This window comes from Vidua macroura, chromosome 3, assembly GCF_024509145.1.
Source record: "Vidua macroura isolate BioBank_ID:100142 chromosome 3, ASM2450914v1, whole genome shotgun sequence".
In the NCBI taxonomy this organism is placed as follows: domain Eukaryota; kingdom Metazoa; phylum Chordata; class Aves; order Passeriformes; family Viduidae; genus Vidua; species Vidua macroura.
Window position 1 is genome coordinate 90134185 of NC_071573.1, and position 25125 is coordinate 90159309.

The 25125-nt window shown below is 39.2% G+C and overlaps 1 protein-coding gene across 1 annotated transcript; it reads right to left on the reverse strand.

Annotated features, from left to right (window-relative positions):
* Positions 1-258: 258 nt before the first annotated feature.
* On the reverse strand, positions 259-24806 carry BEND6 (BEN domain containing 6). Its single transcript, XM_053973444.1, has 10 exons — positions 24763-24806; positions 22482-22633; positions 11431-11659; positions 11188-11333; positions 10578-10676; positions 10041-10218; positions 8519-8736; positions 7003-7195; positions 5063-5201; positions 259-2431 (listed from the first exon to the last, which is right to left on the reverse strand). The coding sequence occupies exons 3-10, from the start codon at positions 11624-11626 to the stop codon at positions 2164-2166; spliced, it is 1437 nt and encodes a 478-aa protein (XP_053829419.1). The 5' UTR covers positions 11627-11659; positions 22482-22633; positions 24763-24806; the 3' UTR covers positions 259-2163.
* Between the last annotated feature and the right edge of the window lie 319 nt (positions 24807-25125).

The window sequence follows — 25125 nt, forward strand, 5'->3', positions numbered from 1 at the left end:
CTGCAGCTGTGTGACATCAACTGTGACAGCTTTGAGGTTAGAGTGCCCTGGTAAGGTGGGCCAACTCCTTCCCCAGGTAAAATGATGAGCTTTACAGAAGCTGGCTTCACAACAATTATTAAAGTGAAAGAAAAAAAAAAACAACAAAAAATGAGTGAGAAAAAAACCCCAACCTTGTACGTTTGAGTGTGCCACAGAGGCTGATGTAAGAAAAGGCCCATTAGACAGTGAGGACAATAAAACAGCACTAAAACATAGTAATGTTTCATTTTATTTGATAGAAAGTCACTTCAAAAATATGATTAACTATATACATTATTATATATGCTGTACATACAATTACATATACAAAATTTACATAATAGCAAATTTCCTTCTGTTACATTTTATAGATGGTAGTTAATAGCATGAGATAGAACTAACATATTTCATACCTGCTTTCATCCTGATCCTATCTACAAGGAATTGTTAGGTGAGAGATGAAAAAGGATAGCAAATCACTTAATTTGTACCCTAGCCCACAAACAAGTCTTCTCCACAGTGCATTCTATTAATGCCTTGCTCTAGAACAGTTAGATTTGCAGTACTTCCCTTCAGCAGTATTTGGCTGATAACCTTATCTTCAGATTTTTTTTTCAGTGTTCACCCTCATATTATTTCTAATTTATTTCTGTAACTCAGATGTCCTGAAATCTTCCTTAAATCAAGCTAGATTTCTTCAGCTTAATGTCACTTCATTTTTCCAATCTGATTTGTTAGTTGCTTGTTTGCCATGTTTGAAATAGATTCAGCTAATAGTACTCTCAGTTCTGGGAGAAGTACACTCAAACAGGAAAGCCATAGTCCCAACCATTCTCTCCTTCCCATGTCAGCACATTGGAAACCTGAAATCAGTCACCAAGGGAAAAAATCATAAAACCACAGAATATGCTGAGTTGGAAGGGACCCATCGGGATCATCAAGTCCAACTCCTGGCCCTGCACAGGACACCCCAAGAGTCACCATGTGCCCGAGAGCATTGTCCAAACACTTCTTGAACTCTGTCAGGCTTGGTGCTGTGACCACTTCCCTGGGGAACCTATATCTTCCAATCCTCCTCCTAAGGCTGTTATAGGGTTTGTGTGACTGCCAGCTGCTTCCTGGAAGAAGTGGTGTCAGATCTCAAGGGGAACTTGCCCAGATACTGGGATTTTTCTGGTCCTCGTCCCATGGGGAATTTTCTGCCTGTCCACCTTTTCTCTAAGCAAGGGGTAGCATGCCAAAATCAAAACCCAGGGAGTAGAAACTGGCAGCTCTGCCCTTTACTAGTTGCTTCTGCTGAAGTGTCCTCTATTTCCCCACTGAAAGACCAGGCACCCTTATCCTATGGACCTGATGGTCAGGGAGGGAGAGGGAGTAAGAGCTGCCAAACCAGCAGAGTACCAGCAGCAGAATCCCTGTAAGAGAATGGCTTCCATAACTAAACAGGCTCTCCTGGAGGACTCTTCCCTGAGCTACAAAGGAACATGGCTGCTTCCATTACCTTTTCTACTTTGAGAGGTTAAAAAATAACTGCTTCTTTCCTGTGGATATCTTGAAAGTTGTAGTTTCATTGGCCTAAGAAAGTTATTTTGTTTTCCAAGTTATTAACAGCCTTAAACATCTATTTCATTTCTTCTCTGCTCATGAGGCCCTGTGCTTTCTACTCCTGTACTGGCCACAGTCATCATTTCACTAGGAGATCTTTCTATTTTCTCTCCATATCACTATATCTTTTTTACATTAATATACAAGAACTTTCTTTGATCAGTTAAGCAGTTTTCCCTCAGCTGTCAAGCTGAAAGCAAGGGGAATTATGGTTCCTCATATATATTCTTTTGGTAGTACTTTAAATAATTTTTTCTAACTAAGGGGAACTCTACTTGTATTCTTCAGTACAAGTTTTAATTACTGCATAACATGCATATATCTTATAATGTCTTAAATTCAAATATATTAATATGCCTTCAATTTTTTTTCTAGACTATGGCATTTTTATTTGTTTGAGAAAAAAGTTCTCAGGCTCCTATCTCTGTCCACTGTTGGACACTACCATACATCTAGTACAATTTAGATATTTTTTCTTTTTTATTTTATACGGCTTCTTAATCTCTGTTGAGCACATGAACTGGAATGAAACACCTGTTATTCCTTGTCTGAATTCCTGAGATCCTGTCCACAGCCCTGGCTGGGAGAGGGCGCTGGTGAGCTGCTGGCGAGTTGAGACTCCACCTTAGAAGAAGTGGGTTTGGAACACTCCTGCTGACCTTCTGGGGTGGGAGGTGGACAAGTCAGGCAGCTGTCACTTTGCTGAAGTTGTGCATTAGCAGCTGGTGAATCATCATCCTGCTGGTCTTGTGTACAAGGAGGAACAGCTGAACAGATGATGCCCTGAGGAGCAGCTGTTGAACCACTGTAGAGACAATTTCTAACTAAGTTTGAGATATTAACATTAAATGTACAATTAGTATTGTTCTTAGTTTTCAAGCTGCAGAGTTTGTTTATTAGCTAGTTAAATAGTTTTCTTCACTGTCACATTGCCCTTTTCCTTGTTTCACCTCAGCTTCATGGATCTGAGATGAAAATTTGTCTGTCTCATTGGATTTGTTTCCATTTTTTTTTTCTCTTGGATCATAATTCTACTCTGTGGAAAGGTGGAGGAGGTGAGTAAGGAAGAATAGCAGCAAGGGAGGAAATAAAAGCTGCAGCAACACCAGTTTTTAAAGTTAGTAACTTGTTTGGATAAATGGTTACTAAAGGTCCTGCACAACAGAATTTTCTCTATCCCTCTCTGTACTTCATTGCTGGAAGGTGGACTGAGGGAGTAGTAGTGAGATGATGAGCACTTTTTAATTGTCTTACTTTTCTTACAGAGAATGTGTGTCATCTGAGTTATCTTGATTACCTAGTTGGTGATTAACTGCTTTGACAGTGAGGCTATGCTTAACAGGTATAAAAAAAAAATTCATTATAAATGCATCAATTCAAAAGACACTATTCAGGCAATATTTGAATTGGTCACAATGGATGTTGGACTCGATTTTACATAAACACTGATCAATAAGAGACATAAGGGCATTTTTAAAATATTGAAAGGGCATTTTTAAAATATTTGGTTTATATTGGAGGGTCCATAAGCAATATTTAATAACAACCCAGAATTATTTTAGTATAGTCAAGGTCTTCCTATCAAGGCTTCAGGAATATTGTGTATATCAGAAGACTCGGGAATTAGCAAAAATGTATGAATCCATCTGATGGAGATAAAGATTTAAAATATTTAAGATTTCAATTCTTTCAAAGATGACAAAATCTGTGGTTTTGTGCTGTTGTTTTTCATGTCTGTGTTAAGGACAAGGAAAAACACTGCAGTGAATCATTGCACACTGTATATTACAAATACACAGGACCTTTAATTTATGAAGTCTTCTCATCTCTAGGAGAAAAGCATTAACATTGTAAGCTTCATTTTTACCAGGCTGGTGCATTTGTTGATTGTTTTCAGATGGAAAAACCTGTGTATGTTGATTTTCCTAACAGATATTCCGTAAGTATTTCTCAAGTAATAATTCACAGATCCCTGGTGGTCCATGGAGTACTACCAGGTGGCTTAGAAAGGAATTTTAGAATCAAAGCACTACTACTTTTCAAACATTTGTATCATAACATAGACAAATATCTTGGGCTGCTTCTTATTTGTTGGGGATAGGTTTTTTTTGGTTGGTTTTTTTTTTGTTTTGTTTTGTTGGGTTTTTTTTCTTATGAAATGTCTTAGAGTTGCAAATTTAGATTTTAAAACCATGCAGGAGAGAAGTGAACCAGGAAGAAGAAAAATGCTACTTCAGTATAGGAAGTATACTTCAGCATACTTATAGTAAGTATAGTATATACATACTGAAGTATATATAGTATATATATACTGAAGTATAGTATATTTCAGTAAGGACAAATATCTTTTCCCTGTCACCCTATTTTTATCTCGTCCTGTTCCTTGCTCATTTCTTATCGGGTTCTTGAGGAGAGGCTGAGGCAGCTGAGCCTGTTTAGGCTCTAGAAGGCTCAAGCTGATCCTATCTGTGTGTACCACTGTCTGATGGGAGCGTGTAAAGTAGATGGAGGCTCTTCTCAGTGGGGCCCAGTGGCAGAACCAGAGGCAAGGGGCAGAAATGGAAACACAGGAGGTCCTGTGTGAGCATCAGCCAACACCGTGAGGGTGGCGGAGCAGTGGCACAGGGTGCCTGGAGAGGTGGTGGAGTCTCCACTTTGCAGATACTCAACCACACTGTGCATGGCTCTGAGCAACCCGGTCTGGGTGACCCTGTTTGGAGCAGCACGGGCTGGACCAGCCAACCTACAGGGGTCCCTTCCATCTCCACCATTCTGTGATATGTACATTTGGAATATGTGGAAACAGTACTGTGCAAATAGCTGACTTCATCGACTGTAGCCATGAGTTTGGTAATTTTTGTATTAGTTTCACTCACAAGGCAAACATGTCCCAAATAGGTAAGATATTATTTAATAATTTCTCTGACCCAATAATTTAGACTCTTTTGGCAATAAAGGATTGCCAACTTAGCTCACCTACAGTACTCTTATAAATACATACAAAAAAGAGTTGTGATTTTTCCTGTATTCACTTGTGGGTTAATTGGGGTACAACAGGTGACATGAAAATGGAATTGACTAGTCTATGGTGAGCCAGAGAATAACAAGAAATATGAATAATGTCAAATCTAAAATAGATATATTCAGCAAAGCAAGTCCATGTGTTTCCTTCTGTTTTCTCTTCCTGTAATTTAATAGACTTGTGATGCTTTGCCTGGCACCAATAACTATTTTTGTGCAGTACTGTTAAGCTGGACTGCTTCTGTATTATGTACTTTTTGTACAAGTTTATGGAAATATTTACTGGCTGGGAAGTGTCTATACCAAGTAGGTAAATATATATTGTTATCTGAATTTTAAGACTGCTTTTAGATTTTATTATTATGAAGTAATATGCAGATTTACACAGTGCAGACATTTTTTTAATTTGACTTACCAAAAGCTATGTTTCTGAAAAGCACCTGAGTTAAGATCTTTGCTTGAAATTGGCTTCTTGGTGCAATTGTTCAGTTTTTGTCCCATCATTCGCCTAATTAAAGCATCATCTGTGTTTGGAAACAACTGTTTTGTGATTCCTGCAAAATAAAGAGATGATATATGTATATGGACCTTCCAAATCAGGGAAACAATATATAAAATATATTTCTTGCATCTTTTAAAGTTTCAGCTACTTCAGCTTCCACTTTAGTTACTTCACAATCTTCACAAACTCCTTCATAGATTTTACACAGCTCCTGTTTTTCTTTGTGCCTTCCACATTGCTGAGCCTGCTCTTGGCAGACTCAAAAGGAACTCCAGGGCCACAAGGGCTTCTGTAGCCAGTGATTTGTTTGCTTGCTAATCCTCTGTCCTTATGTTCTGTTCTTGATCAGAGTCCTTTTCCTATCCTCATCAGTCCTTAATGACTCTGAATCTTACTCTTTTTTTCCTCATTAATTTTCATTTGCATGTGATGTCACTTTTTCTAAAAATTTCCCTTCTGTTTTGCCTGGCTACATTTTTTGAATGCAATAATTACAGGACTCAACATGAGGAATGTCATTCCTGCACCCTTCTTCCCATCATTTTCTCTTCCCTTGATTTCTCTGCCCTTTAATTTCATTTTATTTTGAAGTCCTACAATTTCCATCTTCTTTAAATAATCTGATTTACTAACTCATTTTCTACAATCCTAGAACTCCCAAGCTTTCTTCTCATTTTTCTTTTTCTCTTGCATAATGTTGACACTTTTCTGTTTAAATTCAAGAGTATTCTCTTCTACCTTAACAAAGTTCTTTGATTTCTTTATAGGCTTTGCCACTGAATTCTCCACAACATGCCGTATTTCATTCTCTGATTACCTTCTCTGATTCCCTTTTCAGTTTTGCCTAGGCCGTAGTAGGATTTAGAATCATTTAGGTTGAAAAAGACCATTATGATTGAATCCAACCATTTTTCTCATCCCATTAAATATTTTTCATTTTTCTCAAATGTCATTCTGAAACTGTCTCATCTTACTGCCTCTAAATATATTTTTACCATCCTACACACTCTTTCCTTTTATCTTTCTTGACTTGAAGCTTTTTTTTTCTAACGAGGTTCTTAAGAAAAAAATGTTTTTTGCAACTGATAACTTTTGAAACTGCTGGCTAACTTCAACAAAACTGTCCTAAGGTACAGGAACTGGAGCTAAACCAAGAAGGGAACCAAGAGAACTGCAAAGTCCAAGGGAATGGCAATGGGGGAGGAATTCTAGTACAGTAATTAAGGCTATATTGTTCTAGTATTTAGTCATAGGTCTGAATCCAATTAAAATTTGGCTTCATATGCTCACAAAATACTGTTTTCTTTAAACCTAATACTTCCATCTGAAATTATTTTCTGTCCTATGCACCAAAGATTTTCTGCTGTAAACCTCAGCATAAATCAAATTTCGTTTGCTTCTCTGATCCCTATTTCTGTCTTCTATACAGTCTCATTTTGCCTCTAGCACTATTAAAAATGTCAGAATTCATAACATTCACTAAACTTCAGAACACAGCAGACATAATTTAAAATTTGATCCAAGCGTGTCCTCTTTTTGCCTTCCCTTATCTGTTATCATTGTGCTCCAAGTTTGACTGTTGCAAATTAACCTTGCAAGGGCTAAAACAATTTACAATATCACTGTTCCTGAGCAGTCACCTGAATAAAACCCACAGAATTCACATAATACTACTACATTGCATTTCAGTGGCAGTATTTTTAACAGATGGTTTTAAAAAGCATGTAGCTGAAGAAGGAAATAGGAAGCAGCTCATCACCAGAGTAGACCAGCTGCTAAGCACTACAGCCCCTCCCTCCAAGAAAGCCCCCTGTCATGTCAGAGCCGCGTTGAGTAACTTAAGAAGTCATCACCTATGATTTCCTGAACTTCATTCTGATTCATAGCTGGTTTTGCCGCTTTATCCTTTGAAGAGGAGGACTTTGCACCTGTCAGGCTGTGTGTAGCCATGTATTCATGTGTATAAAGTGCTTGCATCAAGTCATTTATAAATTTTTGAGGTTTGCTCTTGTTACAAAGTGCAATCTGCCACTTTTCGATCTTGAACTGGAAAACAAAATAGGTCATAGGCATAACTACTGCAGTTTTCTAGAAATATTATATACTATTACCACTGAAATATCTTTTTCATTTTCGATTTCTAAACCACAATCTCAAAAGTCATCTCTGCAAACAGTGTGCTTGAGATAACACCACACTTGCATACTGCTCAGCATTTGGGACTATACACACAGCTTGATTATTTTCCAGAAGGAAGTGTGGGGCAGACTAAGGACCCCATGCATCCTAGCAAAGCCTTCACCATCCTTATTACTCACTAGTGGAGACAGGACATGTTCAGACATAGCAAAATCCTTCTGCTTGCTCTCCATGCAGGCTGGCTGTGGTCCAGTTCTGGCATGGTTTCTGTACTGCCTTGGTAGCATGGCACAGTGCCCAAGCAAATATTCCTGCCTGTGAGCAGACATGCCCTAAGAACTGTGACATGTGGTCCTGGGCTTTGAGAGTGGCTTCTGCATGCAGTGGTGGTACAGCCAAAGAGCTTGAACTCTCCTAATAGGCAGTTTTGAGCAACCTCTACGAAGTAAGGCAGGCTGCTCAGAAAATTAGGTCTTTTTATTTCTTTGAAGATGTTAGGTCAAATTTTGTGGTTTCCCATATGCAGTCAAAACATACCACGATAATTTTTTACAGATTTCTTTGGATTTTAGCACTCCATGACAACACTCAGGAATGATTTGCATGGATTAGCATGACCCAATGCATAATAATGTTTATGTAAATTGTGAATGCCGACACTAGAATCATTCTTTCAGTTGTGCCTTCATTTTTTTCATGTACAGCCTCTGTGCCTTAGATTTCTCAATCATGTTCTATTATAATTGCAGAGAACAAGGGAACTTCTTTACTCAGCATCTCTGTATACACGTATTTCTACTTAACTGCTAGCCAGTGTCTGGAACAGAAGAAGAAACACAGCAGCCTCCAATTACAAATTAACAGTTTGAACAGACTGCTGGTATTCATCTTAGATTATCTTTGAAATACTATTATTCCCCTTTGGCATCCAAACAATTAGGCTGGAACTTATCCCTGGATCTTGTTATTTTCATCATGTATCTGCATTCTGCCCTTTGCCACAGATATGCAAGGCCACTGAAATTAAAGTCAATTTGAGAATATAAAGGACACTGAATAAAAGCTAATGCTTCTCATGGAAAGAGCATTCTGCACAAAAAGAGCTCTTTAGTTATGTTATCAATGCAATGATGACAAATTATTTTACTGATGGTTATTTTTTATATTATGCTATAGCAGTAAACTTTATACTGTATAAAGTTTCATGCCTGAAATTGCCTTTTAACTGACCTGTTTTTCAGTCTGTTGCTCCTCATCTTCCACATTCAAAGTTATTGGTGAGCTGGAGTTACTATGCATAGCTGCATAGGAATCTGCTAATGGATTGTGAGATGCCTTCCAAACAGCATGTGGATGCAGACTGGACGTAGATGATGTCACTCCCCCTTTGAGCAGTGCTTCAGCCATCCCTACCAGTTCCTCAAAATGAGAGACTGCCTGTGGCAACACTGAAATCAGATGAAAAGTGAGGGGTAAAATAGTAATGGAAGCTTTCAGACTCCAATTACATAAGCAGGGATATTTTCGCAATTAGATTCCTGTCATAATGAGAAGGCTAAGAGGAACTATTAGTTTATGCCCATCCTGGCACAAAACAAACTATTTATCTTTTTTCTTTTTACAATTTCAAAATCTCTACAAGTCCATAAAGTTATTGAATATGGGCTAAGTAATGTCTGATTTTTTTTTTCCTTCAAAGAAAGTACACAGATTGCAGAGGCTTTTCTTTTTTTTTTTTAATCTATAGAGAATATGTTTTAAATACTCTTTCCTCAAAGTAATATTTTCAAATATAAACTTTTATTGCATCCATTAAGAAGAATCAATGCAGAGCAAAAAGAAATATCAGCAAAATACAGAATCACTAAATTAAATAAAATACTGTAAAAGACTAAGATAATTGCTCAGGATGCACGGTAAATTGACTTATGTGTGAGAAAAGTTGTCAGACACAAAGAAAATGTTTACAAATAATATTTAAAAAGGTGGAGATGAATGATTCAAACCAAGATGGATAACACAAGAAATGCAATCAGGTGGAAATTAAAATTATAAACAGTTGCAAAATCATCTGACAATAAAAAAAAAAAACAAACCAAAAACCCAGATACCACCACATTGTCTAGGATGGTGTAGCTGGCACAGGAGGGAGTAAATCCTCTTTAAAACTTATTCACCCACTAGTGGTTTGAAATTTTGGATTTAGTTTTGGCTGCCTCAGAGTAAAGGACAGGGACAAGTGAGAGGCACTTCAGAGATGATCACTAAAAGATGAAGGGTTCATTTACAAAGGAACAAAATTTTTCATCTCTGGTTTGGTGCATCTGAAACTAACTCAGATTATCAGTAATGAGGAATTACCAAAGTAATTAGAAATTAAGTAATTTCAGAATAAATGAAATATCAATTGATCAAGAAAGACTGCTAGTAAATAAGGGTCATTGGACTGGTCACTGAAGTATTTGAGCTTAGCCAATGGTTACACAGCATACAGAAAGGTTCTCTTGGGAACAACTGGCAGGATTTAGACACATTTTTCATTTCTAGCTCTATGATTGCATGGCCTCTGTGTAAGTCAGTAAGTGCTGCTGGAATTAAATGCTGCCATGTATCACAGACTGTGATGCTAATGGTAGGCCTTGATCATGTCAGGTGCTTGAGCATCCATAATTCCCATCCAAATGGCCTCTTATAAATCAAGCTTTTCCTGACCTTCAGGCTTTCCTCTTCATCAAAATACTCCCAAAATTACCTTGAAGCATCACAAGGGACTGCCTTAGGCGGCAGTTTTCTCTCATGGTATCTGTCAGCTTCCTCTTGAGACTTTTAATTTTGGCACATAGTTCCACCTTGGAGAGTTGAAATAAGGGCTCTTCATCATCACTGCTACTTTCACTATATAGAAAGTTGCTTCCTGAGTATGGTTCTCTCTGAAAAAAACCCAAACAACTGTGATATCTAGAGCAACAACAACACAAAATCAAAGCATCAAAACTAACATTAAAATATCTGGCTAAATCAAAAAATTCTCTTGTATAAACAGACTCAGTACATTTTAATAAAAGCTTTTATCAAACATAGCTATTAGTATTCTTATTAAAATTTAAAATGAAACATCAGTGTAATATGAACTGTTAGGTACCTTTGTCTGTTCTCTATTCACCAATTTTCCAAAGCAGCATCTTTTAGAACTGTTAACTTCACTATGGCAAAAATCCTATGCCTCCCTCAAAAATACCTTTCAGACTGCTTTTGCTTGATACATTAAAATTGCTGAAAAGATGTTTACCTGTTTGTTAATTAAAGATGTTTCAAGTTGACTCAGGATGTTGGCAGGAGCAGATGTCTGCAACGATTTCTTTCTTTTTACATGTTTCATCATCTTCCCCTGTAAAAAGTGCGTAACGGTGCCTTTGCATTCCTATAGAGCCTTTCATTACAGTATTTCATAATATACCATAAGTTTTTATTCACTGTGCACTTGACAGTCTTGGTTAGTAGTTTCAAAAAATATATCTGTAACTTTGTTAACTGTTATGTTTTCCTGGCCTATATTTTGTCACTGCATATCTCAGCACAAAGCACACCTCAGAAAACCTGGTCTCTTCCCTTTTTGATGCACTAGTCAGATTTCTGTCTTATGGGGGAAAATGCAATGGAGCTACAGAGCATCAAAGCTTTGAATAACACTCATCTCTTGACACAGAAAAGGACAAAATCCATTGGCCTAAGTAATTACTCTGACAGATTATTGTGCTGAGGTACCATGTGAAGGCTGCCTGTATTCCTACCTTTACTATACATCCTTTGTGTGTTATATCATGAAGAATCAATAGTTGTAGTCTATTTCATTCCTTTATGGACCTAACAATATAAGGCACATAAAGACACAAACTCACCTTTTCTTTATCCAGGTCACTGTCCTCACTTTCTGAGAATATCATTTCTATCCTCTTCCTCTTGCCTTTTCCAAGGACTTGTATTTTTGTAATTTCATCTGCTCGTAATATCTTTTGCATCATTTCCACTAGCTCTTGAGGGTCATCTGAAGTGACGGAAAGGAAAAAGACCAAAGCACAATCAGGCAACTATACCTTAAAAGCAGGTTTCATAGCAGACAAGTGTTCTGGAACTGCACTCACCACTCATGTACACAACTTTCACCAGGTGCTTTTCTGTCTTTCTTTCTCCCACAGGCCAGTTTACTAGTACATGCTCATTAGGTTTCAGAAGTCTTTCTAGTTCATTGTCATCACAGGGAAGGTCCTGTATCCATGAAGTCTCTCCAATTTGCAGTGAATTATCATTTACAAAATCAAACAGTGTGAATTTTTTCATTGTTAAGTGGCTTTCTTGTCACACAGATACTTCCTGAAGGACATCATAGGAAAAATAGCAGTTACTGTATCATGCCACAGGGATGTTACAAGAACCCTTTGAAAAGCCCCAAACAACTCTCCTTTTGCTGGATATTGGTAATTACCTTGTATGAAAATATCCTGAGAAAGTGAAAACTAGCCAAGCAGTGAGTTGCATCCCCCTTGAAAGATGGGAGATGGTCTGTTTAACACCTGTACACCAGACATTTGCCTCCAAAACTATGCACAGAAAACAGCTTTCACTCACAGAGTCCTGGCTTCCATATTACTTCTATGTTCAATCTGGCTGGGATCTCTACTGTTACTACATTTGTCTCAATAAAATTTTTAGTCCAGCTTCTCACTAAAAGATACAGGTGTGATAGAACCTTTCCCTAGAATGGAGGAAAGTGCTAGCTATTCATGCTATTGAGTGGGAAGTATGGTTATTTCATGGTCAGGAAGACAATTGCAGCCACAGAAAACCAACCCAGAACTACCCAGGACAACTGAGTGGGTGAGGTATGACACATCCTGGCAGTGGAAAACTTGATGTACAAAAGAAGTGACAGACTAAGGACTCAAAGAGAGCTGGGCTGCTTCATGAGGAATAACAGCAACAAGGAGAACCCAACCCCAAATATACAGTTAAATCATTTGCTTCATAAAACAATGCTTTTAAAGCAATGTGCTGTTCTGGGTTTTTTAAAGCACTGAATTTCTCTACCAGGAGAAGGGAACAAGTCATACTTTGAACTTTATTTTCCCAATTAGGATGATAGCTTTTCATGAAAGTATAAATCCTACTGGAAATGTAACCATTTCTTTTAAGTGTTGCCATTATACTCAGAGAAGATATTTTCTACTTTAAAATTATTAAATCAATACATAGAAAATCTGATTTTCAAACCTGAGTCTTCTTTCCAGCAAACATATGGTCAATTCATAAAGGTGAAATACTTTCACAGAGCTGAAAACTCATGAATTCCTAGATGTGACAGTGTGATTTGCGATTGACTTGGCCTCAATCAGTCAGAAGCAAATTTAGTGCCTCACGAAGAGGCTGTCAAAAAGGTAACTCAGAGCTAGAAAAGGAGAATTACGTGGGGCTATTATGTCAAAGTGAGAATATCTGGCTGCACTGCTCTGTGAAGTAATGTCAATTTGTTTGCAGAAGTCCAGTTTGCCACTATTCCACACGTCTGTTCTATGCCTCAACAGAGCTGGATTTCCATACAGGGGTGAACTTGTTAATTTGCAAAAGACAGCTGCAGTCCTGTCAAAGTGTTTACTAATACAATGGGGCAAGCAGTATAGATAAGAAATCACCATTAAAGTGAGTATTAAACCAAAGTTTTATGCAGAATATGCTTAGTGTGATAGTAGTAGAATTGCTAAGTATTGCCTCACTGGAGAAAGGAGACTGTGTTTGCAAGAATTGACATTATTTTTCTTTAAAGATCAGAAAATATCCATCACATGCAAATTCTGGAAGAGGAAGCAGCCTGACTATCTCTGCCCAGCATGACTCACTAGAGACTTCATTCTGCCACTGATCCATGCTGGATGGATCCTCATACCACAGACAGGGATCATTCAAATGAATAAACATATAGACAAAACAGAATCCAAAGGAACAAAAGTTCCAGCACTGACCTCACTATGGGCATGTAAGGTCCAAACTGGAACTGCATGTTTGTCTGAATAACAAAATACCAGATTTGAAACAGGTAGAGTATGCAATCAGTTGGGCATCAGTATTCTTCCATCTTTTTCAAAATGCTTTTCAGTATATACTTCACTCAGCTTAACATTTTTCATCCGGTTCAAAGATGTTACTTCAGCCTCTGATCAACCCAGCACGGCAATCCCCACCACCCAGTTCTTTGATTCTCAAATGAAGTACTTTGTTATTTCCCCCCTTGGCCTTGGCAGTTGTGAGCTACTTCTTTACCCTCCTAAGAGCCACAGAATTGCAGCAAAGTTAGAGCTGCCAGTGTGCTAAGTCTAACAACTGATGGATTGACTTCTATATTTTGTTAATGTTTCCCTGCAGTCCTCTAACAGTTTGTCTTTTGTCTCTCATTTTGTATTACGACAAATACTCTCTAAGCCATGGGACATCCATGTGGTCTGAACTTGTACAGGGTTAGCAAGCCAGCCCAGGATTTCCAGAGGTACACTGAATATACAGGCTGTTCACAGCATGCAGGCAAGTGATGATCCCCCACATCAGGCACCAGGGCTAGTCCCGTACACACTGTGCCAATACCATGCACATCAGTAGCAAGTCCAACAGCTTTTGGAAGGTATCAGACTTGCCTACATTTTTAAACAGCTTAATGGAGCCAATGGAAATGTGGACTTCTGGATGTTCAGATTCCATGAGAGCAGCCTGGTGCCACTGGTAGACATTGTGAAGCACATGGACAACAAAATATCTCGCACAGTCTTTACACCAGGCAAGCACCTGGATCCATGAAAATACATCCTGCCTCTTTAAGCTAAGGACAATTTTTACCGTGGTCATGGCAGGATGTGGAGCTCAGCAATTTATCTACATTATATATCAAGTTCTTCTGAGCTGACAAGATTCTTGCCTGTGGTCAGAGGGTGTACTAACAGCTAAACCAATTTCACTAAGGGCCTTAACAGCTGCCATATTCTCTCAGCATGCTGAGAGAAGGAATGTCCAAGGCAGGAAAGCAGCTGAGGGGCAGCAACAGCAACTGACCAGGACCCCCTTTTCTCTGCTGCAGCTCTACTGGACATAAGCCCAACTGCTTGTGTTATGGAAAAAATGATGAAATCATTGCCAAATAAAAGGAACAGAGTGTAGTAGTTGATTGTAAATATTTTTATGCTATGGAGCAATGCCTTCAGCTCCTGCAGTAGACATTAATCAAACTATGTATTTTCACAGAATTTATTGTGACAATCCATGAGCCCTGAGGATAACACCTAACTGTCTGCTGGCATCATCTCTAGCCAGTGATTAAAGGGAATGGAAAGGTAGAACAAAATGTCACTAAGAAGGAAAAGGAATAGTGAAACACTTCACTTTCTGGAAGAGAAGTCCTGCAGTGTTTTCTCACCCTTACCTCCCATAGGAGTCAATGTGAACCTTGTCCAAGGACTGCTGGAGATGCTTTCCTCTAAAATCTTATTTGCCAAAACAGATCAAAGGCAAAATATAATGTATCATCAGAAAACAAACAAAATAACTTGGGAACTGGGATTAATGTTACCAAACTTTTACTGCCTTAAAAAGGGGAGGTTGTCTAGCCACATTTGGCTCAGTCACTGCAAAAAGAGAGGTGATTCATTTCACCCTATGACACGTGTCTAAAAGACAGCAGATGACTTACTGTCTGGGAGAGCCTATTTCTCTCCACCAAGTACTCAGTGACTATAAAGTTGGTGTGTCTTCTTACAGAAGCTGGCCTGGTCCAACCCATCTTGTATCACCTTTTTATGGTTTTGAACGGATTTTGAATAGTAGGATAGATTCCAGTAGACCAGCAGAAGTTAGAGAGCCAAAAGGATGGCATAAAAAAATCTGTTAAAGTGTATCTGGTTCTCTGTTTTAATTTTTTCTGACATAGTTCTGCAAATCATCAAGTAAGATTTCTGACACTGAATGCTTCGTTCAGTGGTTCATTTGGAGGAAACATTATCATTCACAGGCATTACCCTGTGTGCAGCTACTAACCACAAAGACATTATATGACCTTTGAAAGCCACTTATGCTTTACAAGTTATTTAATTCTGCTATATGATCCATTTGAAAACACTACTGATTTGAATAATACTGAATTACAAATTTATGATTTTTCACAATTCTAGGTCATTTGTAGAAGGGGAAAAGAAAAAGGAAGCAGCCATATAATTTTAAAGTTCTGCAGAAGAAACATTAATTGGACTCTTAATTTTTACAAACTTGTTAACACCTCACATACTGCACAAATGCTATAAATTTGTAATCATGATATTGTTACTAAGCAATACAAAAAGCCAAAACAAAACCACACAAGAAACCCCAAAGCCACCAAAAATCCACAAAGGTCACTTAAAGACATATCTCACCCTTTGTCTGACATAGTCTGTTCCATTCAGCCAGAGAACTGGCAGATGGCATGCTGAGATCATTATTTCTCTTTTCTTTCAGTAGACAAAGTGCAAAGTGTTACAAGTTTACAACATGAGATTGTAAATCTGATGAGTCTGATTCTCTTGGCTTAAAACAGGGCTTTGACACTGGTTTCAGCAAGTCAAGGAACTGTACCACAACCAAATACCACAGATCTACAATTACATTAAATGGTCAGGCTTGCTACAGAGTTGCCTTAAATTGGTGAAGAAATGATGAGACTTGTTGAGAAAAACATGAGATGTGCCCCTGCCTATCTTATACCTGGCTTGAGCAAGGTGTAAGGACTGAACAATGCCTGGGTGAAGTGGAAGTCTCAGAGAAGCCCCAGAGAAAACCTGTACCTCTCTACCAGCCACTCTGCATAACCAGCCTCGTTATAAATGTGGTCCTTTAAGGAGACAAAGATGTACTCAAAGACTTTCTAGTGAAGGTCAGACAGCCTTTACTGCCACCTCAGCAGGTGGAGGAGGACCAAAGTGTTTATTCTACCTTTTGTGTCAACTATAAATTCTGACTGAAAATAACTAAGACACTCATTAAGCCCTATTTGCATATTAACTTTTACATCCTAAGAATGCAAATGAAGAGAAATGAAAACACACCTTACATGTATGATCATAACACTCAAAACCCTACCTATGGCATAAAGGAAGGAGGGGTTTGGGGCAAAGAAAGAAAAAAAGAGAGAGGGGGAAACACCTCTGCTTCCTCAGGATCGGTTTATGGACTGTCCTCCTCCCTTGAAGGGATGCCTTTAGGTGAGCTTTGTGCCTTCAGTGCATTGTAAAGACCTGGGAATATTTTTATATTTCTCTCTATATACCAGTAATAGAACTCTGTCTCTATCACCTGCTGTAGTGATTCACTGTAGTTAGTGCAATCCTATCACCAGCAATCCTGAACCTGCTTTCCTGTTATTTCAGGAAACAGTACTTTTTGTGAATCTGGACTGTGAAAGTTTTTATTGAACTCAGATCTATAGTATTGAACTGATAAACTGCACTGTTTTCAAGTCTGTGATCATACAATTTCTTACTGAACTTAACCAGGCTGGTAATGCTGAATCAGTTCTAATCAGAAGCTAAGCCCAGCTGCACCCAACCCCTCTGATTTCTGAGGCCCAGGTGGAATGCATTGGGATTTATTTTAGGCCAAGTATCTGTAACCTTAATGCAATACATAATGAATACATAATAAAGCTAATATTTTATTATGTACTAACATTTTATATTATTTACCCTCTGAGTTCAGCCTTCAATTATCCCAATTTTCCTTGGGAAAAAAGCCAAACCAAAAGCCAAACTTAACTGGTCTTAAAATAAATCTACCTCATAAAAACATATTTATTTCCAATTCAGCATGATAAGTGGTAGTGACAGATTTGGGTTGTGTTATTTAGACTGTCACATTTTACCTTGAACTTGTCAGAATATGAAATACAATGTTGATGAAAAACTTGGGCTGCACTGAAGTCTCAAAGTTCCCAATAGCAAGTGTATGATGGAAAACATGACCATATTTAAATAAGTTACATGCCCTGTTGTAGATTCTAATCTTTTTACCTGAAACCAGTGTAACATTTACTAGTGAATTCAGTGGAACTAGGTGCTGTCAGAATACAAAAGTGTGTTACTGCTCGAAAGATTTACAGTGTAATATCTTAGTAATTTCTGAGAAAAGATGACTCAAAACCACAAATCTGCTGCTCTCAGCTGAGAAATATAGAGTACAGATTTTCCAGAATCGTCAGTATTGCTGTGTTCCAAATTCAGCTAGGAATCTGGGGGAGCATCTATCAGAACACTACTGCAACTCTTAAGACTATAAATGCACAGAAATTATCCCACTTGTCTTCCACAGGAAGGATAAAACTCTGTGATTTTATTCCTGATATTCAAGAGGTCACTTCCTCACTGCAGATCACTATCCTGGTGTGACTGTCTGTGAAATAACCTGAGATACTTTTCTAAGAAGTGATGCTATTCGTGGTAAAGCAGCAGCTCTGGCCTTATTTACCCAGATGGCCTCCTTGACTTTAAAGCCTCAGTGCATTTACAACTCAGAGGATTACACAGAGAACTTGCTGCAAACCTTGTACCGCATTCTAAAATCTTTTGAGTGACCCAAGGAATTAATGAAGCCATTCTTATTTTTCCCAATAGTGCTCTCTTTCCATGTTTTCTCAACCTAGGAGTTCTATATCATAATATTAATACTTAAATATGCCAAAGTCCTTTGTAGGACTGTGGCTTAAATCAAAAGCTTGAAGACATCTATTGGAAAAGCTCTGATTTTTGCATCAAACAATTAATTTTATTTGTTAAATTGAGTGATAGGAAAGGCTGAATAATGAATTTTTAAGCAGGTATATTCAGTACTTCTGGAAGTACTAAACTTTTGTTCTAACCAAAAATTTATTCAACTATCAGTGAAACATGGCATTCATTTTAATGGATTTCAAGATAAGCTAGCATCATTACTGGGTTTTCAGTACAGGATTCTAGATTTAGATGCTTGCATTTAGGTGTCACCTGTGCACCAGGTGTCTTAAGTTGTTGCTGTAATCACTGGAGATGCAGGGGGCAATTTGGCTTTCTAAGCAGGTGCCTGGCACTGTTATTGGCTTGGCCTTCAGCTGCTACTCTAGAAGTACAAATCTCCCACAGGGTTTTTTATCACAGTTGTCATCCTTTTGGAGATGTCTCAGCCTTGAGCAGCTCCAACAGTCATAAGTGTGAAGCCCCTACTCAACACAGCTAAAGCTTCCTGGAGGGAACTGCTGTAGGGCTCAATTCAGTAGGCTAAAAATAAATGCATGGTGCAATCTTAGATACCAAAAGTTATTATGCCAGGCCTCCAGCTGCCTCTTCTGATGGGAGCAGACTTCCCACAGGACTTGGACCCTTTTCTGGGCTTACAATGGTGGTTACTAACTCCAGGCACTTCAAATGGCACTAAACACAAATTCAGGGAAAAGCATTGTTCTCTGAGCCTCGATGATTTACCTGAGTTTAAATAGGAGCCTAGATATCTCATATGCCTATAAACCATGCACATTTATTTATCTGTATTTTAATCCCATACTCAGTGAAAGATTCACATTAAGATAGCTTCCTGCATCTTACTTGGCATCTTGCTATCTTAATTCTACATGACAGATTAATATCTTTATTAAATAGCTATTTCACAGCTGACAGATGGAGAACTAATACTCACTTCAATTTGCTTGTTTGTAAATGCCATGCACAACAAAATGTATTAACATACAGACCAAGAAATAAATCTCTATTGAACTGGATGAAATACCTATGCCACAGGAGTTTGAATAACCCCAAGAAAGCTCTTTGCATGCAGGCTAATATATCCAAACACTTAGAAGCAAGAAGTAGCCTGGAAGAAGAAACAGTCAACATGGCTCTGTAAAGTCAAACACTTGGCCATGCTCATGGTGACCTGGCTTGGGAAATCCAACATAATCCCTTTTAACAGCTCCCAAATTATAAACATGAAAGAACAGTGATGCATCACCTATCTTGTCTAAAGATGTTTATGGGATCATTAGAGAAAGTTTGATCACATGCAAATCTCTGTTGAGGTGCAATAATTGTGCATTTGTTCCATGCAACAGCCCAAGCAGTCAAATAAACTTTTCCTAAAAGGCTGAAGAAATATTGGACATACTTTCAAATTGGACTTATTCAAACAAACTCTATGATAACCTGATACGAGAAGTTATAAGAAGATGCATCTTACTCTTTTTATAAGGTAGTAGAAACTATATCTTTCATTCTACCCCAAAGCATTACTGTTGGTGACATTCTCCCTTCAACATTTAAAAGCAAGAAGTGAAACAGCAGCTAGAAAATTCCAGGCTTGATTTTTGGTCAGTATTTAATAACTTAGCAGCATCTTTGCTATCTCTACTTCTATGTCTTTACTGGCTGTCATAGGTGAGTGATCACAGAAGAGAAGTCATGCCTGATTAATACTCAAAGTGCTTGCTCTTTTACTCCAAATCTCTTCCCCAGTTGCTCTGGTTTTGCAGCATTTTTATAGGTAGGAGAGAAAAAAAAATCTGCATTACTGTTAAAGGTCCTGAACTAGAAAAAGAGACATGCATATTGTCCTCTTACTCCAGGAAATGTCACTTCAACTAAGAGTAATTCTGCACACACTTCAGAGAATTGGTAGCAACGCATCTTCCCTGCAAGAATAAAAACCTCAAAACTTACTAGAGCTATTTTTCCCTTCCTGTAAAAGTAAATATCTTTTTACTGTATGTAGTTGAACCTAACTTTATGAAGTAATATAATAGTAGAAAGACCAGTGTTGTATATCAGTCTGAAATAATCCTTAAACAACTTTCAATCATATAGTTAAAATACTAATGAAGTGCATTTCCCTCTGGGATGTAAGGCCACAGACAGATTGACAACTGCTACTCTAAACACTGCCAAAAATGAATACAGAGCAAATTTCAACCAAGGACAAAGGGGCACACTGCTGCTGTAATAAAAAAAAAATGCCATAGGAGCTTCAGCAGTATATTTCCATCTAGGCTCAAGAACAGCCTCTCTGTCTACAAAGTCAATTTATGCCTACAGGATTCCTGCTAGCATTTTTCCAGCAATACTATAAGCCATGAGTGTACAACTTTATGGCTCATTCTCCACTTGATTTACATTCAGTCTCATAAGCAGAGAGAATTTAAATATGCAAGTTGTTTGAGCTGAGGAACCCACAGAATAAGGACAATTACCTTTACATATATAAAGCTGACAAGAATTTGGTTTTACATGGTCACCTATGAAATGTAGGTGGCAAAATGTTCCAGCCATGGAGGGGTTTAGTCTGTAGCCCTGGAATTACAGAGTTTGGTCTTGGGTAAATTATACAACTTTTAAATTTATAGTTCACCTTGTCTTTTCAATGAATCTGAAATAACAATACATGTTTACCTAAATTCAAAGATTTTGTGAGAATTAACTAATGTTAGCATGCCTTTTAACCATATGAAGTACTGTATGGAGTAAACAGTTTAGCAAGTTTTGCAGAATGAAGATTTGTAATAACCCTCCTGAATTTAGAACATATAATTTCACGTGACAATTAAAAAAAAAATCTGTTGCCCATATCAAGCCAGCAAGTGTTATTCTTTCAACTGAAGTGTTTTGTAAGGTTTAATCATCTACCAGAAACTCTCACAACATTTCCTATGGTATGTTTAAACTGCTAGTGTAGCACTGATGGCATTATGTAATCTGTGACTAGAATATTGAGGGGGAAAGTCAATTATTTCATCAAAAGAAGTTGATAACACTCAGACACTATGTCTTCTGTATTTTATTTGCTTGCCTCTTTGGTTCTGACTGTATTTACTTTGGTTCTTGTTTGATGAGGAAAAACCCAAATATTTTGTTAGAAGGTATTAGATGATTAGAGAACCCTTCTAACCAGTTAAGTAGTCATTTAGGCAGAATATTGCACTCAATTCTAATTAATTAGTACACACACAGTCCTTAAAGCATACCTACATGCCAGTGAAAAGAGATGATCTTACCCTTTCACTCCCTCAGCTACTCTTCTGAAATAATTTCACGCATTGTCTCGTATTCTTGTGTCCACATCACTAGATGCAGCCTGTGGCCTTTTTCCCCTCAGCTCACTGGTACAGGGACTCTTACAGCTGCCAAATGAGCTCTGCAAGGCCTCAGCCTGCAGGAGCAGAGGTGCCTTCACAGAGTTGTGGAGTGCCCTTGAATCCCATGGCTCACACCAGGGGAGGCCAGCAGACCTCTGAAGGCAAGGTTTCTCCACTCAAAATGCCATCACATTTTCTTTTTGCCTTTTTTTTTTTTTTTTTGTCTGTCAGCCTAACCTATGGCACTCGGGTAGAATTTTTTTGTTTCTTTTAAAAGGTGTGGCTGAACATTACCTAAATTATCAAGGAATATACACTGGCCCAGAGACTGTACAGCAATTCTCCAAGCAGGACAAGGGTAAGGGAAGAAAGGATCTCCTTCTTCAGTCTTGCTGGGCAAGACTGCTAAGTCAGAACAGGCTATCATGAGAGACCAGCTGAAAGAATATTTGAGGTCAGCACTGCCTTTTCTCTCTGCAGGAGGGCTGCTGCTGCTACAGCATGTTCCCTGTTCAACTCCTACATTAAACTGCAGGAGTTTGACACAATTTCCATGTTGTTTCCCTGCCTCACCAACTTGGGAAAATAGGAACTGCAGTCAAGAGTAACTGCAACCACAGAAACATCCTCCTGTGCCTTTCCACTTCCAAATATTTGCTGATCACCTGTTCTCTGAAGCAGAACTTCCCTTTTTGATCCCTCTGACCAAATAATTATTACCACCTCCTCCCTCAGCATTGCTCAAGTGAAAGGCTACTTCCCAAAGCTTCACCTATGCCAGTGACTTTGTCACTGCTCTATTTGCCTGTGGTCCCCACCAAAACAAGCATCTGCAGGACCCTACATCCCACCTGCTCACAACTCTGCAAAAGTGCACTCACATTATGTGTACTCTGAAATGGCAGCAGGACCCCTTGCTTATTGCAGAATCAATAACTGCCTTCTTAGATTATAAAACACTTAATTCCACTTCTCAACAGCTTCTGACCTCCCCTCCCATTTCACTCCCCATGATCACAGATAGCCTCAAGGCTTTGTTACCTTCTTCTTCTCTGCAATGGCTTCACCTCCAGGATTTCCCTTCTGAGGTCAAATCTCAGATGAGAGGTTTTGTTTTAACCTTCTCTCTTCATTTCTTTTGTCTTCTCTGTTTATCATCCTTAAGATTTAGGAAAAGTCCCCTAAAAAACATTCTGTAAGGAATCTTAGATTAAAAGTGTGATACATATACAACTTCTCTTAAATTTGCTTTATTACTATTTGGGGGGATAAAAAATCTACCCACATATAATTTGCTTATTTTTAATGTGTAGTAACATCAGCAATTTAAACTTTATTCACCATAGAAGTAATATTTTAACCACTCTACCATACCCTGCAGTATTTAACAAGCACAGGGCAGTAATGAATATAAAGAAAGCCAGAGCAGCAATTTGGTGTACATGTGAGAGATAGCCTGGAGCAGCATCTCTCTGAAAAATCATGCATGTCAGCATTTCTTGCTCTAAACTCTCTTACTGTACTTTCTTTCGCAGTTGAAAAAAAAAAATTAAGAAGCTGTCATGAAATTTATTATAACCTTTTGGAAAAACATTATCCTCAAGACACCAGTGAGCTCTAACTCTTAGAAGGGAAGAGCTATAGATCTTAAACTAAAAAGCTTTCACTAGAGATTTTTCTGTCAGATGATTTCTACACACTGTTACCTGAGAACAATGTGAAAAGAACCGCTCCCCCTCAGTTCTCTGTGATTTATCGTGCAGCCACTGCTGTGCTACTTTTGCTCTATCATCCCACTCTGAAACAATAAATCAGTGCAGAGCTAAAGGTGTCAAAAAGTTTCCTGCTCCTGCAATATCCTGCAGCGTGGCACTGCAGCACGATGCCAGGAGGATCATGCCAATTTCCTTCATGTTTCACTGAGGTAACATGGACCATTTGAATAATCTCCAGGTAATCTGCATTAGAACCATTCTACTGCAGTGTACTGCGGTATTAGGAAAGATTTCAATATTGCACCACGTGATGCAACACAACCTTACAGCATTTGGCAGTTTCCAGGCAGTGAGGGAAAGCTTCGAATCCATGGCTGCAATGTAGCGACTTTCCATTTTAAAAAAGCAATAGGACAGACTATTTTGGCTCACTCTGTTGGTGTATAGAATGAAATGGTAGAAAATTCCTGGAATAAATTATTATAGACCTAAACCCCTTTTTTTTTTTTTCTTTTTTTACTTACACCCCCTCCCCCGCTATCATGAGCATCTTTCGATGATAACAGATTTCCTTAACCATAAGGGTACACTAAAGTGTTACAATGTTATTAACCTTAAGGGTACAGTGAAGTGTTACAATGTTACTAGCCCAGTGATAAATTAATTTTACTAATCTAGAGATTATTTTTCCTGTTCTTATTTAAGCTACCACAGACATATGTCCCTCTCTTTCCAGCTTGCATATTTTTTAGTTTAACTTAAATTTACACATATGCTTTTCTGCAGCTTCATGTCAGTCAAATAAAGCAGTAACATTCAATGTTTCTCCAATATTTAAACAGAGATTTTAATTATTTCTATGAAGTTTTGGAAATGTTCTACAGATTTATGTGCTCACATCAAAGATACATGAAAAGCATATGAGTTTTGCCTTGAGTGAACCTTTCCTCCCAGTAACATGACTAAATGCAAAATGGGACCTGGCTATGTTTTCAGCTAGTGATTTTTTTTCTGCGTGTCCGTGAGGGAGTTTAGAACTGTATTTCCAAACATCTCTGAAACAGTCTCTAAAAGTCTGGACTGTCACAGTAACAACTACAGAGGTAGAAACAGCGACATAGGTGAACTCTTGCTAGCGTCTGCATTAGCGACCTGCACATGGCAGGATTTTGATGCTGCACCGGCTGCGGCCCGGCGGCGAGGGAAGGGCACGGGGCTGACATTGGCTGCAGCGCGTTGCAGTTTCCTGCAGGGCGAGGGTCCCTGCAGGTGCTGCTCTGCGCAGCCCCGGCGCCTTTCGCGTAGGGCACGGCGGGGCAGCGCGCACACCGCCCCGTCCCGCCCGCACCGGCTGCCCACTAAATGCCGGCAACAGGGACATGGGGCAGCACCGCACCTGGTCAGGGCCCTGGTCACCTTGTCAGGATGGATCTCGTTATCATTTCCCAATCCCTTCCACCGCCACGAAACCGGCCTCGACCGATGCTTCGGGTCCAGGGTACGCCACAGACCCCCTTCACCCACGGACCTGCGCGGGCGCTCGCCGCTGCCGGCACCCCGCGCCCCTCGGTCGCATCCCATCTTTTCCCACGGGGGTTCCCCGGTACCTCGCAGCAGCCATTTTCCGATTCTCTCAGCAGCTCCAGCGGTGATGTTACCGGCCGAGTCTCCTCGGCGGCGGGATGCACCGCTCCGTACTCCTTCCTCCCTCCCGACGCCGGCGGCACCTTCTTCTTCTTCTCCTTCGCCTTCTTCTTCTTCTTCCTCCTCCTCCTCCTCCTGCCGCCCCGCCCCGCCGTGCCCGCGCCGGCTGCCATGCGGCGCCCGGCCCCGCCCCGCCCGCCGATGCCCGCGGGCGCTCCGGCTCTGCCCGCCGCGCTCCCCGCTCCCGGCAGCCGTGCGGGCACGGAGGGGCAGCCCCACCGCAACCATCGCCGCGGCGGCGGCTGCTGAGTCACGGCCTGAATCTC